The sequence below is a fragment of the Tachyglossus aculeatus genome, chromosome X5, assembly GCF_015852505.1.
Source record: "Tachyglossus aculeatus isolate mTacAcu1 chromosome X5, mTacAcu1.pri, whole genome shotgun sequence".
NCBI classification, from domain to species: Eukaryota; Metazoa; Chordata; class Mammalia; order Monotremata; family Tachyglossidae; genus Tachyglossus; species Tachyglossus aculeatus.
This window is the reverse complement of record NC_052097.1, coordinates 2630648-2649919: the sequence shown is the minus strand read 5'-3', so window position 1 is coordinate 2649919 and position 19272 is coordinate 2630648. Positions and strand designations below refer to the sequence as shown.

Sequence of the window (19272 nt, the reverse complement as noted above, 5' to 3'; positions counted from 1 at the left end):
TTACCAACTTTCTAGACTGTGAGCCCATTGTTGGGTAGGGACCGTCTCTATATGTTGCCGATTTAAGTGCTTAGTACAGTGCTCTGCACACAGTAAGCGCTCAATAAATACGATTGATTGATTGATTTGCACTTCCCAGGTACTTAGTACAGTGCTCTGCTCACAGTAAGCGCTTAATAAATACAATTGAAGGAATGAGCTCTTGTCGTATTGCACTACTTTCCAAGAACGTAGTATGGTGCTCTGCACAAAGTAAGCATTCAGTATGTACCACTGATTGATTGATTGACTGGTATTTGTACACAGTAAGCGCTCAATAAATACGATTGATTAATTGATTGATTTGCCTAGTATTATACTAAGCTCCGGGGGTGGTGGGTTGGGGGGGCGAGTATACAATAATATACAATAACAATACTTATGGTATTTGTGAAGTGCTAACTATACGTCAGGCACCGTTCTAAGCACCAGGATAGATACAAGTTAATCAGGATGGACACAGTCCCTGTCCCAAATTGGGTTTACAATCTGGGGCAGGGAAATGGGCACTTAATCTCCAATTTACAGATGAGGAAACTGAGGCCCAGAGAGGCGAAGCGGCTCGCCCGAGGTCACACGGCAGGGAAGTAGCGGACCTGGGATTCGAACCCAGGTCCTCTGGTTCCTAGGCCCTCGGTCTTCCCTCGTCTCTCCACAAAAAAAATCAATATGGGAAAGGGCAGAGCGACAGGCACAGGAGATTGGAGGCATAGAAGCAGACCCTCATAAGGACCAGGCAGTCCTTGTTATTGGACGACCAGTTAGAGTCATCGTTTATGTAGGTGATGTCGAAGTTAACAATTCGCAGGTCCTTTTTCAGGTAGGCGTGGTTCAGTTTGTTCACAGTCCGAGCAAAGGAATATTTAGAAGCGCAGCTGTAGGCTTCAAGGCTGTAGACTTTCTTAAAGTGCAGATCAAAAAATGGATTGTCCTAAAAGAGAGAGAGAGAGGCATCCGTACAGCGTGGTCACTAGGCTATTATTATTAATAAATAATGAGCCCTGGGAGATTATTAGTAAATTAATAAATCATTAGCATCAGGAGAAAAGTACAGAGTCCAGTGGTGGTTCTGGGCCTGGATCTCTTTCTTAAAAAAAAACAACACTTCACAGTTTTAGACTGTGAGCCCACTGTTGGGTAGGGACTGTCTCTATATGTTGCCAACTTGTACTTCCCAAGCGCTTAGTACAGTGCTCTGCACACAGTAAGCGCTCAAATACGATTGATTGATCAATCAATCAATGGTGTTTATTGAGAACTTACTATGTGCAGAGCACTATACTAAGTGTTTGAGGGAGCACAATACAAACACACTGAGCTAACAGTCTAGAGAGAGCAATGTCCACAGAAAAAAGTTTTCAGGGACTGAATAAATTCCCTCCCTCCCTCCTCTCCCTCAATGCATAATAAAATTCGGATAATTGAAAATTAGATGCTAAGATATTTGAGGACAGAAATCTGTCCTCTAATTTTATTTTACCCTCCCTTCTCATTCATTCATTCATTCAATCGTATTTATTGAGCACTTACTGTGTGCAGAGCACTGTACTAAGCGCTTGGGAAGTACAAGTTGGCAACATATAGAGACAGTCACTACCCAACAGCGGGCTCACAGTCTAGGACTAACTGTATTGTACTCTCAAAAGTGCTTTAGGACAGTGCTCTGTACCCCATAGGCATTAAATAAATACTATTAATTGGCATTGATAGTTCTTGTCTGACTCCCGAGGACAGGGACTGTGCAAGATTTAGCAGCAATCCTGTTAGGATTTTATCCCAGTTGATTTACATTTTGGAAATGTCTTTAGTTCTTTAAAATGGTTCGAATTTTGATACTCATGACTAAGTGCTGCTGTTGAAAGTGGATTAAATTTTTTTTTATTTTTATTAAATGAGAAAATTCATTCCCACCTTTGAGGATGTGCCAGTTTTCTAATCCCCAGACATTTTATGATTTTAAATCATCTGTGTTCTCCCTTAGGTGTTGCCAGTTTGGGTTTTTTTTCCTGTCACAACTACACTTACGTAGCCAAAAAAATGGGCAACTTCACTAGGCCTCACCTCACATTCTGTTCCTAGTGGCAGGCTGTTCCCGGGGTCTCTGCAATGGATTTCTGCCTGCTCGGGATTCCCTCTCCCTTCCCAACCACCCTGCTTCAAAGCCCTCCTGAAATCCTACCCCCTTCAGGAGGCCTTCCCTGCTCAATCTCCTCCTTCCCAGATACCACCCTCCAAACCACTTCCAGCATCTATGCACACTCATCCACCCATGATTATTATGAACAAGTGGAAAAAGCCCCGGGGCCCGAGAGTCAGAAGACCTGGGTTCTAATTCCAGCTCTTTCTGGAATTACTTGCCTGCTGTGTGACCTTCGGCAAGTCACTTCACTTCGCTGGGCCTCAGTTTCCTCATCCATAAAATGGGGATTCAATACCTGTTCTCCCTCCTACTGAGACTGGGAGGCCCATGTGGGAAGGGTCAATGTCTGACCTGATTATCTCGTATCTTCTAGACTGTGAGCCCGCTGTTGGGTAGGGACCGTCTCTATATGTTGCCAACTTGCACTTCCAAGTGCTCAGTACAGTGCTCTGCCCACAGTAAGCGCTCAATAAATACGATTGAATGAATGAATGAACGAATGAATATGCCCCAGTGCTTAGCACAGTGCTTGGTATATAGTAAGCACTTAACAAAGCAGGGAAGCAGCATGGTTAGTGGATGGAGTATGGACCTAGGAAGCAGGAGAACCTGGGTTCTAATCCTGGCTCCCCGTCTTGTCTGCTGTGTGACTTTGGGCAAGTCACTTCACTTCTCTGGGCCTCAGATGTAGCCTCATCTGTAAAACGGGGATTAAGACTGTGAAGCCGGTTTGGGACATGGACTGTGTCCAACCTGATTAGCTTCTATCTACCCCAGCCTTAGTACGGTGCCTGGCACATAGTAAGTGCTTAACAAATATCATTTTAAAAAATACAGTCATTATATATCGTTTTATCAGTCAGTCAGTCATATTTACTGAGCGCTTACTGTGCACTGTACTAGCGTAGAACAATAAACAGAACGTTCCCTTCCCACAACGAGTTTTAAACACCTATCTTTTCACTTGCCACTCACTTTTTCTCCTTTCTATAAATCCTCTGAGGAACAGTCATCTCTTTAAAGACTGCCTGAAGAGCACATAGGCTCCAAGAGTCAAAATGGAAGTTTGAATCTGGACTCTTGGGATTAATTCATTCAGTTCAGTTGTATTTATTGAGCACTTACTGTGTGCAGAGCACTGTATTAAGGGGTTGGGAGAGTACATTATTAAATAAACAGACACATTCCCTATCCACAATGAGCTTACAGTCTAGAGGGGGAGACAGACATTAATAAAAATAAATAAATGATAGATATGGACATAAGTGCTACGGAGCTGGGAGGGGCGGTGAACAAAGGGAGCAAGTCAGGGCAGAGGGGGTGGGAGGAGAGGAAAGGAGGGCTTAGTCGGGGAAGACCTCTTGGAGGAGATCCTAAAGATTTTGGGGTGGAGAGTCGTTGTCTGTCCGATATAAGGAGGGAGGACGTTCCAAGACACAGGCAAGAGGTCGGCGGCAAGATAGATCATCATCATCACCATCAATCGTATTTATTGAGCGCTTACTGTGTGCAGAGCACTGGACTAAGGGCTTGGGAAGTACAAGTTGGCAACATATAGAGACAGTCCCTACCCAACAGTGGGCTCACAGTCAAAAAGGGGGAGACAGAGAACAAAACCAAACATACTAACAAAATAAAATAAATAGAATAGATATGTATAGGTAAAATAAATAAATAAATAAGTAGAGTAACAAATATGTACAAACATATATACATATATACAGGTGCTGTGGGGAAGGGAAGGAGGTAAGATGGGGGGGTGGAGAGGGGGATGAGGGGGAGAGGAAGGAAGGGGCTCAGTCTGGGAATCAATCAATCAATCAATCGTATTTATTGAGCGCTTACTATGTGCTGAGCACTGTACTAAGCGCTTGGGAAGTACAAATTGGCATCACATAGACACAGTCCCTACCCAACAGTGGGCTCACAGTCTAAAAGGGGGAGACAGAGAACAGAACCAAACATACCAACAAAATAAAATAAGTAGGATAGAAATGTACAAGTAAAATAAATAAATAGAGTAATAAATATGTACAACCATATATACATATATACAGGTGCTGTGGGGAAGGGAAGGAGGTAAGACGGGGGGATGGACAGGGGGACGAGGGGGAGAGGAAAGAAGGGGCTCAGTCTGGGAAGGCCTCCTGGAGGAGGTGAGTTCTCAGTAGGGCCTTGATAGATGAGATCGGGGTCGCCAGGAGATTGCAAGGAGGGACGTTGGGATATCCTAAAGTCATGGATGTAGTTCTTCCTTGGCCTGAGGCAGGTGGGGAAGAGGGTCCATGAAGCTGGTGGGCCCCAACGGGGCCCAGGGAAAAATAGCCCCTTCCTTCTGAGTCTTTCTTAGCCAATGCATAAATCCCTCCGCTCTTTCCGTGCCTGTCCCTTTCACCGAATCCGAGACAGGTCCAATTGTTAAATTGGTTTGTACACCAAATCAATCCTCAGGCCCCAGTCATCTTGATGGCCTGTCCATAAATTGCCTTCAGTTTTCATTTCAGTCCAGTGGAGGGATGACAGATTTCTGTCTCCAAGCTCCTCCCCGACGGAGTCGGAGAGCCCGGTTTGCTGAGTCCAGCAGGTTACGATTCCAAGAGCGGAGAGTAGTAAGCAATCTCAGGAGGACTCGGATATGTTGATATCGGGAAAGCTAAGCCTTTATAAACTATCCTCTGTACATATCCTATTTATTTTATTTTGTTAATATGTTTGGTTTTGTTCTCTGTCTCCCCCTTCTAGACTGTGAGCCCACTGTTGGGTAGGGACCGTCTCTATATGTTGCCAACTTGTACTTCCCAAGCGCTTATTACAGTGCTCTGCACACAGTAAGCGCTCAATAAATGTGATTGATTGATTGATTGATCCTCTTGGGGTCTGACAGCTTGCTTCTCTGCAATTCAGGAATTCCGTACCTCCGACCCACCCTTGAAAGGAAGAAAAGAAGTCGGCCTGGAGTCCTTCCTGTGAGCATCCTGTGGGACGGGGACTGTGTCCAACCTGATTTGCTTCTATCTAACTTAGCGCTTAGTACAGAGCCTAGCGCATAGCGAGCATTTAACAAATACCATAAAACTTCTCTGTGCCTGTTACCTCATCTGTAAGTGCTTAACAAATAGCATTAAAAATAAAGGAAGCACTCAATAAATACCGCTGCTTGATTGAACGTGGGAAACAAAACCCAGAGAAAAATCAAACATCCTACATTTAAAATCGCCTGCATGGCATTACTTCATCTGAAAATGGGGATTAAGAAGGTGAGTCCCATGTGGGAAAGGGACTAGTTCCAATCCGATTTGCTTGCATCCTCCCCAGCGCTTAGTACAGTGCCTGGCAAATAGTAAGCGCTTTACCAGTACCATCATCATCAATCGTATTTATTGAGCGCTTACTGTGTGCAGAGCACTGTACTAAGCGCTTGGGAAGTACAAGTTGGTAACATATAGAGACAGTCCCTACCCAGCAATGGGCTCACAGTCTAAAAGGGGGAGACAGAGAACAAAACCAAACATACTAACAAAATAAAATAAATAGATAAATAAATAGATAAATAAATAGATAAATAAATAAATAATAAATAATAATAAATAAATAAATACCACCACCCTCATTATTATTACCACCACCATTGGGCACTCACTGCATCGGCTTCTTTTCCGTCGATCATCTCCAGATCGTTCAGGGACCAGTTCTTGGCGATTTCGTATTTTTCATCGAGACCCAGTCTCCAGTTTTTCACCATAATTATTTTCACTTCATCGCTTTTGGTCACTGCGAGACAGAAAGGTTCTCAGTTTCCACAAGAACTCCTGAGGCCTCCACACCCCTTCAGCAGATTATTGTTAAAATAGAAACTCATGCAGTCATTTCTTTTATGTTCATCGGCCCCAGGAGAAGGGTGATGACATCTTTGTAAATAGCTTTACATCTGCCTGTTTGGATGGAAGCTCCTTGTGGGCGGGGGACCCGTCTCCCGTCTCGGTTGTACTTTCCCAAGTGCAGAGCTTAGTACGGCGGATGTTCAGTGAATATTATTGCTACTATCAAAAGAACTCATTAGCTCCCATGGCTTCAACTAGCATCTCTCTGCAGATGACTCCCAAATCGACATTTCCAGCCCTGACCTCTCTCCTCAGCAGTCTTGCATTTCCTCCTGCTTTCAGGACATCTCTACCAGATATCCTGCCAACGACTCAAACTAAACCCGTCCAAACCTGAACTCTTTATCTTCCCACTCAAGCCCAGCCCTCTGTTTCCCATCACTGCAGACAATGGCACTGTCCTCCTTATCTCACTAGCCGGTAACCTTGGCCTTGTCCTAGACTCATCTCCTTCCACATATTCTCAGTGGAAAGAGCCCGGGCTTTGGAGTCAGAGGTCATAGGTTCGAATCCCAGCTCTGCCCATTGTCAGCTATGTGACTTTGGGCAAGTCACTTCACTTCTCTGGGCCTCAGTTCCCTCATCTGTCAAATGGGGATTAAGACTGTGAGCCCCCCCGTGGGACAACCTGATCACAGCGCTTAGAACAGTGCTCTGCACATAGTAAGCGCTTAATAAATGCCATTACACACACACACACATATTCAATCTATCACCAAATCCTATCAGTTCTACCTTCATGACATCTGCCCTTTCCTTTCCATCCAAACTGCTACCACGTTGATCCAAGCACTTATCCTCTCCCACCTGGATCATTGCGTCGGCCTCCTCGCTGACCTCCCTGCATCCCGTCCCCAGTCCAGTCCATATTTCACTCTGCTGTCCAGATCATTTTTCTAAAAATCGTTCAGTCCATATCTCCCCATTCCTCAAGAGCCTCCAATGGCTGCCCATCCATCCACCTTCGCAACAAACAGAAACTCCTTACCTTTGGCTTTAAAGCACTCAATCTGCTACTCACTGTGCCCTGATCTAATCTATCTCACCTCCCAACCCTTTCTCACGTCCTCCCCCGACGCCAGACTTCAACTCTCACCACCTCCAAAGCCCTATTAAGGTCACATCTCCTCCAAGAGGTCTTCCCTGATTAAGCCCTCTTTCCCCAGCTTAATCCGTGTCATCTATACACTTGGATAATAATAATAATAATAATAAGCATGGCATTTGTTAAACGCTTCCTATGGGCCAGGCACCGTACTAAGCGCTGGACTGGATACAGGCAAATCAGGTTGGACATAGTCCCGGTCCCACGTGGGGCTCACAATCTCAATCCCCATTTTACAGCTGAGGTAACTGAGGCACCGAGAAGTGAAGTGACTTGCCCAAGGTCACACAGCAGGCAAGTGGCAGAGCCAGGATTAGAACCCATGACCTTCTATCTCCCAGGCCCAGGCTCTTTCCACTACGCCACGCTGCTTCTTCACTTGGATCTGTGACCTTTGGGCATTTGATATTCACCCCACAGCACTAATGATGATGATGATGATGATGGCATTTATTAAGCGCTTACTATGTGCCAAGCACTGTTCTAAGCGCTGGGGAGGATACAAAGCAATTAGGTTGTCCCACGTGGGGCTCACAGACTTAATCCCCATTTTACAGATGAGGGAACTGAGGCACAGAGAAGTCAAGTAACCTGCCCAAAGTCACACAGCTGACAAGTGGCGGAGCCGGGATTTGAACCCATGACCTCTGACTCCAAAGCCCGTGCTCTTTCCACCGAGCCACACTGCTTCTCTTATGTACATATCTTTAAATTATACACTGTAAGTTACTTCTTTCTCTTAATGTCTCTCTCCCCTTCTAGACTGTGAGCTTAGTCCAGTGCTCTGCACACAGTAAGCGCTCAATAAATACGATTGATTGAATGAATGAATGAATAAGCTCATCGTGGGCAGGGAACATGTGTAGTAATTCTGTTGCACTGTACTCTCCCAATAACTTAAAGCAGAGTAATACTAATTATAATAATAATAATGGCATTTATTAAGTGCTTACTATGTGCAAAGCACTGTTCTAAGCACTGGGGCGGTTACAAGATGATCAGGTTGTCCCACAGGGGGCTCACAGTCTTCATCCCCATTTTACAGATGAGGTAACTGAGGCACAGAGAAGTTAAGTGACTTGCCCAAGGTCACACAGCTGACAATTGGCAGAGCTGGGATTTGAACCCGTGACCTCTGACTCCAAAGCCCGGGCTCTTCCCACTGAGAGTACTGTATTAAGTGCCTGGGAGAGTACAATACTGCAGAATTAGTAGACAGTACAACAGAGAATATACCACTATTCTCCCCAGGGTTTAATACAGTGCTTTGCACATAGTAAGCTCTCAATAAATACCACTGATTGATTATTACTACTATTTCTATTACCACCACCACCACTACTACTGCTCTGATTTTTACTTATTATTTTGAGGCCTAGAGGCTTGGAAATCTCACTAAAATTATACACTACCACACCAGTCTATTCTGGATGGGAATCTAGAAACAAAATTAAATCGATCAACAGTATTTATTGAGAATTTACTGTGTGCAGAGCACAGCCCGGGAGAGTATAATACAACAGAGCTGGCAGATTCGTCCCCTGCCCTCGATTCATTCATTCAATCGTATTTATTGAGCGCTTACTGTGTGCAGAGCACTGTACTAAGCGCTTGGGAAGTACAAGTTGGCAACACATAGAGACGGTCCCTACCCAACACAGTCTAGAAGCAATGAGCTTACAGTCTATCAGCGAGCTTGAAAATGCCCGATTTGGCTCCCTTTTGTAGTAATAATAGCATTTATTGGACACCCACTTGGTGTGGTGCGCTATACCAAGCATTTGGAAAGTATGGAATAATGATGCATCACATTCCCTGCCCACAGAGAGTTTATTTAGAAGAGTTTTGATTATCTGTGAATTAAGGGTGATGGAGAAATTGTATCGCAAGCATCCCAAAAGGAGGAGGCCAGAACAAATTAAGCTAGCAACAGAATAGGATGAACAGAGCCCTGCTAAAATAATTTTGGAGAATTCTGGGGTCCAAAGGCAGAATGAGTTGCTCAGTTTGGCAAAAGAGCATCTTCGGGGCCCAGGAGACGTCAAAAAACCCCCCTTAGCCAAGAGCCGTGGCAGGGCATTTCACCTGAATTGTGTCCAAATTGTAATTTCCCTTCAAGCCGCTCACTGCCAACACAAATAAAATGGCCAAATACTTTAGAAATGCAAAACAAGAAGCAGGAGATGAGGCCTGGCCAAGAGGATACTTACTATGTGCTGAGTCCTGGGGTAGATACAGTATATAAAGACTGGACATCGGCCCTGTCCCACCTGGGGTTCATTCATTCATTCATTCAATCATATTTATTGAGCGCTTACTGTGTGCAGAGCACTGTACTAAGCGCTTTGGAAGTACAAGTTGGCAACATATAGAGATGGTCCCTACCCAACAGTGGGCTCACAGTCTAGAAGGGGGAGACAGACAACAAAGCAAAACATATTAACAAAATGAAATAAATAGAATAGAAAATATGCTAAATGACATTATTATTCTTATTCATTCATTCATTCAATTGTATTTATTGAGCGCTTACTGTATGCAGAGCACTGTACTGAGCGCTTGGGAAGTCCAAGTTGGCAACATCTAGAGACGGTCCCTACCCAACAGCGGGCTCACAGTCTAGAAGGGGGAGGCAGACAACAAAACAAAACATATTAACACAATGAAATAAATAGAATAGAAAATATGCTAAATGACATTATTATTCTTATTCATTCATTGATTCAATTGTATTTATTGAGCGCTTACTGTATGCAGAGCACTGTACTGAGCGCTTGGGGAGTCCAAGTTGGCAACATCTAGAGACGGTCCCTACCCAACAGCGGGCTCACAGTCTAGAAGGGGGAGGCAGACAACAAAACAAAACATATTAACACAATGAAATAAATAGAATAGAAAATATGCTAAATGACATTATTATTCTTATTCATTCATTCATTCAATTGTATTTATTGAGCGCTTACTGTATGCAGAGCACTGTACTGAGCGCTTGGGAAGTCCAAGTTGGCAACATCTAGAGATGGTCCCTACCCAACAGCGGGCTCACAGTCTAGAAGGGGGAGGCAGACAACAAAACAAAACATATTAACAAAATAAAATAAATCGAATAACTATGTACAAGTAAAATAAATAGAGTAATAAATATGTACAAACATATATACATGTATACAGGTAATGCTTCCCTCCTTCCCTGCTCCCTCTCAATGCTCCAGAGAAGAGGAATTTTTCCCGGGCCTTCCCACCTTCCCATTTTTCCCGGGCCTTCCCACCTTCCCCCTCCGCCAGCGCAAGCAGTCAGGCAACCACCCGGAGAAAAAAGAGTTTATTATGGGGGGTGGCGGGGTGGGAAAGCGGGACTGTGGCCCGCGGTGACCTCAGGAGCTGGAGCAGGTGGGTCAGTGGCGGAGAGCCGTCGAAGGGGACTCAATCAATCAATCAATCGTATTTATTGAGCGCTTACTGTGTGCAGAGCACTGTACTAAGCACTTGGGAAGTCCAAGTTGGCAACATATAGAGACGGTCCCTACCCAACAGTGGGCTCGCAGTCTAAAAGACTCGACGCTCCCCACCGTCTCGGGAGGCGTCAGGGGGCAGGTTGGCCTCCGTCAGCAGGCCTATTAATCTCTATTTTACAGATGAGGAAATTGAGGCAAAGAGAAATAAGCTCCAGCAACTGCCCTGGGTTCAGTGGATTTGCCTCATTCATTCTGCTGCCTTACACACATACACACACACACACACCTGTCCCCTCTGTCACCATCCCCACCCCGGCCCCCTCACCCTGTCCCCAGAAAACCATTCTGAGAATGGATTAGCCATTATGATATAAACGTTGCCCTCAACTCCGCAAATGGACTCGCAGGGGGATAGGAGCTGCTAACAGCACGCCTTGAATGTGTGGAGTGCTTTTTCAAGTCACTTAACTTCTCGGAGCCTCAGTGACCTCATCTGTAAAATGGGGATGATGACTGTAAGCCCCATGTGGGACAACCTGATCACCTTGTATCCTCCCCCAGCGCTTAGAACAGTGCTTTGCACATAGTAAGCGCTTAACAAATGTCATCATTATTATTATTATTATTATCTTCCCAAAGCACTCTCGCCTCCATCATCTCATTTTGTCCTCAAAGCATCCCTAGAGGGGTTGGAGGGGTGGGGGGAGAAGTGGTAGGGATGGGCAGGCATTACTCTCCCCATTTTGCAGAGGAGGAAAGCGAGGCTCAGAGAGGTGGCGGGACTTATTCGGAGTAAAACGGGACACGGGCGGAAGGCCCCATTCTTCTGCCACCCTAAAGATCGCTGCCAGAGACGGGCAGGTGGGAAGCAGGCCGGGAGGCAGTGTGGCCTAGTGGAGAGAGCCTGAGGCTGGAGTCAGAAGAACCTAGATCAATCAATCAATCAATCAATCAATCGTATTTATTGAGCGCTTACTGTGTGCAGAGCACTGTACTAAGCGCTTGGAAAGTACAAGCTGCCAACATATAGAGACGGTCCCTACCCAACGGCAGGCTCACAGTCTAAAAGGGGGAGACAGAGAACAAAACCAAACATACTTACAAAATAAAATAAATAGAATAGATATGTACAAGTAAAATAAATAAATAAATAGAGTAATAAATATGTAGAAACATATATACATATATACAGGTGCTGTGGGGAAGGGAAGGAGGTAAGATGAGGGGGATGGAGAGGGGGACGAGGGGACCCCTCCCCTTGTCTGCTGGGAAATCACTGCACTTCTCTGGGCCTCAGTTCCCTCATCTGTCAAATGGGGATTAAGACTGTAAGCCCCACGCGGGACATAACCTCATTGCAAACTTGTACTTCCCAAGCACTTAGTCCAGTGCTCTGCACACAGTAAGCGCTCAATAAATACGATTAAATGAAAATGAATGAAATTAGCTCCTGTATATATGTATATATGTTTTTACGTATTTATTACTCTATTTATTTATTTTACCTGTACATATTCTATTTATTTTATTTGGTTAATATGTTTTGTTTTGTTCTCTGTCTCCCCCTTCTAGACTGTGAGCCCACTGTTGGGTTGGGACCATCTCTATATGTTGCCAACTTGTACTTCCCAAGCGCTTAGTACAGTGCTCTGCACACAGTAAGCACTGAATAAATATGATTTATTGATTGATTACTCTATTTTACTTGTACATATTTTATTTATTTTATTTTGTTAATATGTTTTGTTTTTTTCTCTGTCTCCCCCTTCTAGACTGTGAGCCCACTGTTGGGTCAGGACCGTCTCTATATGTTGCCAACTTGGACTTCCCAAGCACTTAGTACAGTGCTCTGCACACAGTAAGCACTCAATAAATATGATTGAATGAATGAATATGTTTTGTTTTGTTCTCTGTCTCCCCCTTCTAGACTGTGAGCCCACTGTTGGGTAGGGACCGTCTCTCGATGTTGCCAACTTGGACTTCCCAAGCGCTTAGTACAGTGCTCTGCGCACAGTAAGCACTCAATAAATACGATTGAATGAATGAATATGTTTTGTTCTCTGTCTTTCCCTTCTAGACTGTGAGCCCACTGTTGGGTAGGGACCATCTCTATATGTTGCCAACCTGTACTTCCCAAGTGCTTAGTGCTCTGCACACAGTAAGCGCTCAATAAATACAATTGAATGAATGAAGGAATATTGGTACATATTTATTCTATTTATTTTATTTTGTTAATATGTTTTGTTGTCTGTCCCCCCCTTCTAGACTGTGAGCCCCCTGTTGGGTTGGGACCGTCTCTGTATGTTGCCAACTTGGACTTCCCAAGCGCTTAGTACAGTGCTCTGCACACAGTAAGCACTCAATAAATACGATTGAATGAATGAATGAATGAATGAATTAGCTTGTATCTACCCCAGCGCTTAGTACAATGCCTGGAACATAGTAAGCCCTTAACAAAGACCATAAAAAAGGTAGTGAACAGTGCCGCAAATTCAAGAAACACAACTTCTCTCCTCTCTGCTCTACTACGAACACTGACTTGGGGAAGCAACTCAGTGCCTCAAGAGCACGATGGTGGGGGACAACTGTCCTCTTCCCCCCTAAAGACGCATTTACATTATTGTAGTCATAATAATGGCATTTAATAATAATAATAATAATGGCATTTTTAAAGCACTTACTATGTGCCAAGCACTGCTGGGGAGGGGGTGCAAAGTGATCAGGTTGTCCCACATGGGGCTCACAGTCTCAATCCCCATTTTACAGATGAGGAAACTGAGGCACACAATAAGTGTTCAATAAATACGATTGAATGGAGTGAATGAATGAGTGAGGGAGTGGGAGAAGAGGAAATGAGGGTTTAGTCTTGTTCAGTCCCAGCTCTGCCACTGAGCTGCCGGGAGACATTGGGTAAGTCGCTTAACCTCGCCGAGCCTCAGTTTCTTCATCTGTGAAATGGGTAGAAGGTGCCTGCTCTCCCTACCTCTTAGACTGGAAAGTTCACGTGGATCAGGATGTTTGTCCAATTTAATTATATCGCACCTACCCCAGGGCTTACAACATAATACCTTTAAGTATCACTGTGAGAGCATTTTAGTTTAGCCAGAGGAAGTGAGTGTGAACTAATGCACTTTGGAAATCTTTTGAAGGGGAAATGTGTTGTAATACGCAAATCTACTTCAGTATTAAAGGCTTTCTAAAGCTTTCTTCCCCTTTACACAAATGGAAAGTCCTGTTTGGGAGAAAGTTTTGTAGTAGCATTTATGTCATTTTCTTCTTTTTATTAATGGTGTCCAGTCTTGTTGCTTCAAGGTCTTTCTGCTACACTACTTCTGAACTAATAACAATAATAAGAATAATAATAGTAGAATTTGTTGTGTGCCCAGCTCTGAACTAAGCTCCGGGGTAGATGCCCGATAATTTGGGAGCGCTCAGTCTATGGAGGGAGGGCAAATAAGCATCGAATCCTCATTTTTCAGATGAGAGAACTGAGGCCCAGAAAAGTGAAATGACTTGTCCAAGGTCACACAGCAGGCAAGAAGCAGAGCTGGGATTAGAACCCGGGTGCTCTGACTCCCAGGCCGTACTCTTTCCACCAGACAATACTGCTAATCTTGCAAGAGGAGGTTGATGATGATGATTATTGGAGCTAAATGTTTCTTCGGTCTACTATGAATGCCTCAGAAATAGTAGAACTTTCCTAATTCATTCTTTAAGGAAATCGGCGGTGAGAGTTTTTCGCTCGAAGGTAGGGGAAACGGTCTGAGTGGAAAGAGCATGGAAGCTGGATGTTAATAATAATAATAATAATAATATTAATAATATCAGCTCTGCACCTGACCTGCTGTGAAGCCTTGGGCTCCTCACTTAACCTCTCCGTGCCTCAGTTGCCTCACCTGTGAAATGGAGGGGGACAGTGGGGGGAAGAAACTGGTGACTGTTTTCTCTACTTCATGGACTGTGGGCCTGTGTCTCATATGATTACCTTTTATCTGCCCCAGTGTGTAGGGGAGTTTTTGGCACCCAATAACCGCTTACCCAATATCATGAAAACGTGATAATGCTGGTGATAATGATCATTTAAATCATCATCATCATCATCAATCGTATTTATTGAGCGCTTACTATGTGCAGAGCACTGTACTAAGCACTTGGGAAGTACAAATTGGCAACATATAGAGACAGTCCCTACCCAACAGTGGGCTCACAGTCTAAAAGGGGGAGACAGAGAACAAAACCAAACATACTAACAAAATAAAATAGAATAGATATGTACAAGTAAAATAAATAAATAGAGTAATAAATATGTACAAGCATATATACATATATACAGGTTTAAATAAAGCCAAGAGGTAAAGATGAGACCTTAGATATATGATAAATATATTTTGCAATGAACAATTGAAGGTCTGAGACAGCTGATTTTAACCCCATCTTAGGCAATGTAGCAGGGAAATCCTAAAATGAGATCTTGGAGGCAGTTTGATGTCTCTCAAAACTGGGGGCCACTGCATTTTTACACAATTCCCAGAGGGAAATGTTCACTCTCTTCAAAATATAGGTGTGTAGTTCAGTGTTTACCAAGCCAGTCAGTTCAGGCAGTTTGAAGTGTAGAGATTGAAGAAAAAGAAAAAGAAAAGCAGCAAATCGCTAAGAGAGTTACACTGTTCTATCGATTGGAAACATCCGAGAGCTATTAGCTTTAATTTGTGAAATGTTGCACTATAGCTGTAAGTCTTTTGTAAAAATGCAGTGGCCTCCAGTTTTGAGAGACATCAAACTGCCTCCAAGATCTCATTTTAGGATTTCCCTGCTATATTGCCTAAAATGGGGTGAAAAGCAACTGTCTCAGACCTTCAATTGTTCATTGCAAAATATATTTATCATATATCTAAGTTCTTATTTTTACCTCTTGGCTTTATTTAAATCATCACTATCACCAGCATTTTTCGAGCACTTATTTGTTCTACAGCACAGCACGAAACACTTAGGAGTACAAAAGTAACCCCGCCATCCCTCCCCCCGGTTCGTGAAATTCATCAAAATTTTCACTCTAAAATGCTTGGCATTTCAAAAATTGACATGATTTCAAACTGGTCTTAATACTACCTACTAGTTAATGTTTCTTTTCAACTGTTGGGGTAAAAGCCTTCACTAAACTTTAACAGGAAGCATTTCCAGAAATAATAGTAGTCTGTGCCCAAAGGCTATATTCCATGTATCTGATGTCGCACTGATGGAAACATTCACATGCATAATCTTAAGGATATTGCTCATCCTTAGGCTCAATTCTCACCTGTGAGTTTTTCCCAGTGCTTAGGACAGTGTTTTGCACATAGTAAGTGGTTAATAAATTCTATTATTTCTACTAATACTATTGGGTCTAATCTGATTAGACTCAGCACTTAGTCCAGGGCTTGGCACCTAATAAGTCCCTCATAAATACCATCTGTAACTACTACAAACTGGCAAATCAGGATCAAAGTAAGAATCAAAGCTCTCTATTCCTGGAGTCAAAACTTTGCTGTAAATTCCAAATCAGGGGAAGCGAGGAGGCAGCCCCCTTTATCGGTAGGCCAACCCAACGTCCGGGGTTGGATCTGGCACCTTTTGAAGTGGTTTGCTCATCTTTTTGATGGGCTCTGGCCTCCTGGAAGGACAGCGTGATCCCTGTGATGGTTCATTCATCACAGTGGCCATCGCTGTTGATAATTCGGGTACATCCTCCTCCTCCGCATGTGAGGTTCCCTTGGAAACCCGCTGGGAGAAGGGAGCTCAAAATAGCGATTCTGATTTGAGTGGCCCAATCTGCCATTCGCCGGCCTTATGGGAGAAGTGAGAAGCCGCGTGGCCTTGCGGATGGAGCACGGGTGGGGCGTCGGAAGGACCTGGGTTCTAATCCTGGCTCCGCCACTTGTCTGCTGTGTGACCTTGGCCAAGTCATTTCACTTCTCTGTGCCAAAATGACCTCATCTATAAAAATGAGGGTTAAGATTGTGAGCCCCACACGGGACAGGGACTGTGTCCAACATGACAACGTTGTATCTACAGCCATGCTTAATACAGTGCCCGGCACAAAATGCTGAACAAATATCATTTAAAAAGCGTCTGGATCTATGGATACAGATCTGCCGCTTGCCTGCTAGTCAACCTTGGATAAATCACTTAACTTCTCTGAGCCTCAGTTTCTTCATCCGTGGGATAAGATAAGGGGGATAAGATATCTGCTCTCCCTCCCACTTAAACTATGAGTCCCACCGGGACAGGAACTGTATCCAACCTGATTATCTTGAGTCTAACCCAGTACTTTAGTCACAGTGATAGTACTTACTGAGCACTTACCATGTGCAACATACTGTTCTAGACACTGGGAAAGAATATTTAGGTGGGAATCAGACATGGTTCCTCTCCCTTCAGAGCAATGATCGTAATCAACAGCTTCTTGCCTCCTCAGCCCGGATTCCACACAAAAGCATAATGCCAGTAACCTTTATTTTTTTTTTCTGAGAGGGCAGACCATATATAAATTTATGCACACGTACGCATGCATGCATATACAGTTCTTTTTGGCAAATTAATCTACCACATAATCCAATACATACGCTCAAACCACTGACTGATTCAAAGGTTCCGTTCCCTCCCTCTCTCCTTCCCAGAAGTTCGAAAACACCTAGGGCTTATTTCCAGTTCAGTCAGGGAAGACAGCAAGTTCCCCCAAAGAGCGGCAATTCAAAAGAACAGGCTCTCTACTCCAGCCACTGACGACAAACTGTCCTGCGAGAGTTTCAAGGGGACTCACCCTCAAGAAAGGAGCATTTAAGGAAAACACACCGAAAACACTCAGGGACTCCAAAGAGGACATGCCCAGTTGCATTTCCGGGCATTTTTAAAACAGCGGATGGGCTACCGGATTTTTGAATGAGATCTAGTTTGGAGGACTGCAACCCAAAGACAAGCCCTAGTGCTGCAGGAGAGATCCCACAACCGTCAGGAATAAATACAACGTTTTCTAAATCATCCACTGTGGAGGTCCAGAGGCCTTTTGAGCATTCCCTTCAGTTTGGTCTGCTGGTTGAAACGGCGCTACAGTAAGCAATTAAAGAATATGAAAAGCGAGTTACCTGAAACACAAAGGTAATACCTGTCCTGGGTAGAGAACTCTATTTCAATAAACTCGTACAGGCGCTGGGACAGTGGTTTAAACAACTTCTTCTTCAGATCCTCCTTGACTAATGATGACATTTCCAGCCTTCCAGCTGCAACTGGTATGTTGGCTTAAACGTGCACGCTGTCTCTCTCCCTCTCTCTCTTTGGGTCTTTTTTTCTTGCCTGCTCTCTCCCTCTCTGTTTTGGTCTCTTTCTCTTGCACGGTCTCACTTCTGCTCTCTGCCGCTCTGTCTCTCACTCTTTCTCTCCAAGTTCTGGCCCCTCCAATCCTCACCAATCCTGGTCTCTCCGGCTACCTCCCTCAGTTCCCCCTCGATATCCAGAAAAGCATCAATCATCCCCTGGCTGCCAAGACCCCAGTAGTCCACATGTTCCCTCCACCCGATCTTCAGGTCCGGGCAAGTTTGCCTTTTTTTTCAGCTGGAGTGGCGTTTATACACATCTGCAGTTTCGCCTGTGGAATCCCCCCGGTTATTCCAATCCGGGAGTTGTCTTTCCTCTCCTCATTTCATAGCGATGTTCAAAGAGCGACCACCGCCTCGTTTGGATTCCATTACACGAATCAGCTGTCTGGCTGTATTGATTCGGGATCATCTTCCATTAAGAACTTTGCTCCCACTGGCAAAGAGAAAGCCTGGAGCGGTGTTTGCTTCCACCACTCCCAGAAAATCTCCCTCATTCCCTCCCTCCTCCCCGGTCTTCAAACACTTCTTCTCTCCCACGACCTGCCCAATACGGCCTTCAGGGAAACAAGCCCACTCCCAAAGTAGTGTCCAAAGGGAAATTCCAGTCAGTAGGAAATCCCGGGGAGAGCCCCTGGGAAGCAGCATGGCCTAGTGGAAAAAAGGTAGGGCTGGGAGACAGAGGACCTGGGTTCTAATCCCGGCTCTTCCTCTTGCCCGATGTATTCATTCATTCATTCATTCACTCAGTCATATTTATTGAGCGCTTACTGTGTGCAGAGCACTGTACTAAGAACTTGGGAAGTACAGGTTGGCAACATATGGAGACGGTCCCTACCCAACAGTGGGCTCACAGTCTAGAAGGGGGAGACAGAGAACAAAACAAAACATATTAACAAAATAAAATAAATAGAATAAATATGTACAAATAAAATAGAGTAATAAATACATATATACACAGGTGCTGTGGGGAGAGGAAAGAGGTAGGGCGGAGGGGATGGGGAGGGGGTCATTTAACCACTCTGTACCTCAATTTCCTCATCTGTAAAATGGGAATTCAATATCTGTTCTCCCTCCTACTTTGACTGTAAGGGGCTGGGTCTAACCCGATTACCTTGTATCTGCCCCAGTGCTTAGCACAGTGCCTGGCACCTAGTAAGCACTGTAACAAATACCACAGCTATCATTATTTTACACTGAGACTGGAGTCAGTAGTGGGTGAGGGAGTTTTTTTGTTTTTCTTGAGGACTATGTAGCAGCAAACGTAGTTGGACTACGGTGGGAAGGATTTGGGTGAGACATT

At 44.3% G+C, this 19272-nt stretch overlaps 1 protein-coding gene across 1 annotated transcript; it reads right to left on the bottom strand.

Moving 5' to 3' along the window:
• Positions 1-703: 703 nt before the first annotated feature.
• EXOC1L (exocyst complex component 1 like) lies at positions 704-17862 on the bottom strand. Its single transcript, XM_038769123.1, has 3 exons — positions 17742-17862; positions 5820-5950; positions 704-970 (listed from the first exon to the last, which is right to left on the bottom strand). Exons 1-3 carry the CDS (start codon positions 17860-17862, stop codon positions 704-706), a joined length of 519 nt encoding a protein of 172 aa, XP_038625051.1.
• Between the last annotated feature and the right edge of the window lie 1410 nt (positions 17863-19272).

Bases quoted from the DNA above. Each gene is read 5' to 3' on its own strand.
- EXOC1L (XM_038769123.1), bottom strand. From the start codon at position 17,862: ATGTCATCATTAGTCAAGGAGGATCTGAAGAAGAAGTTGTTTAAACCA. The intron at 5,951-17,741 runs GTAACTCGCTTT...TCTGTCTCGCAG, and splicing joins GTATTACCTTTGTGTTTCAG to TGACCAAAAGCGATGAAGTG. The intron at 971-5,819 runs GTGAGTGCCCAA...TCTCTCTTTTAG, and splicing joins ACGGAAAAGAAGCCGATGCA to GACAATCCATTTTTTGATCT.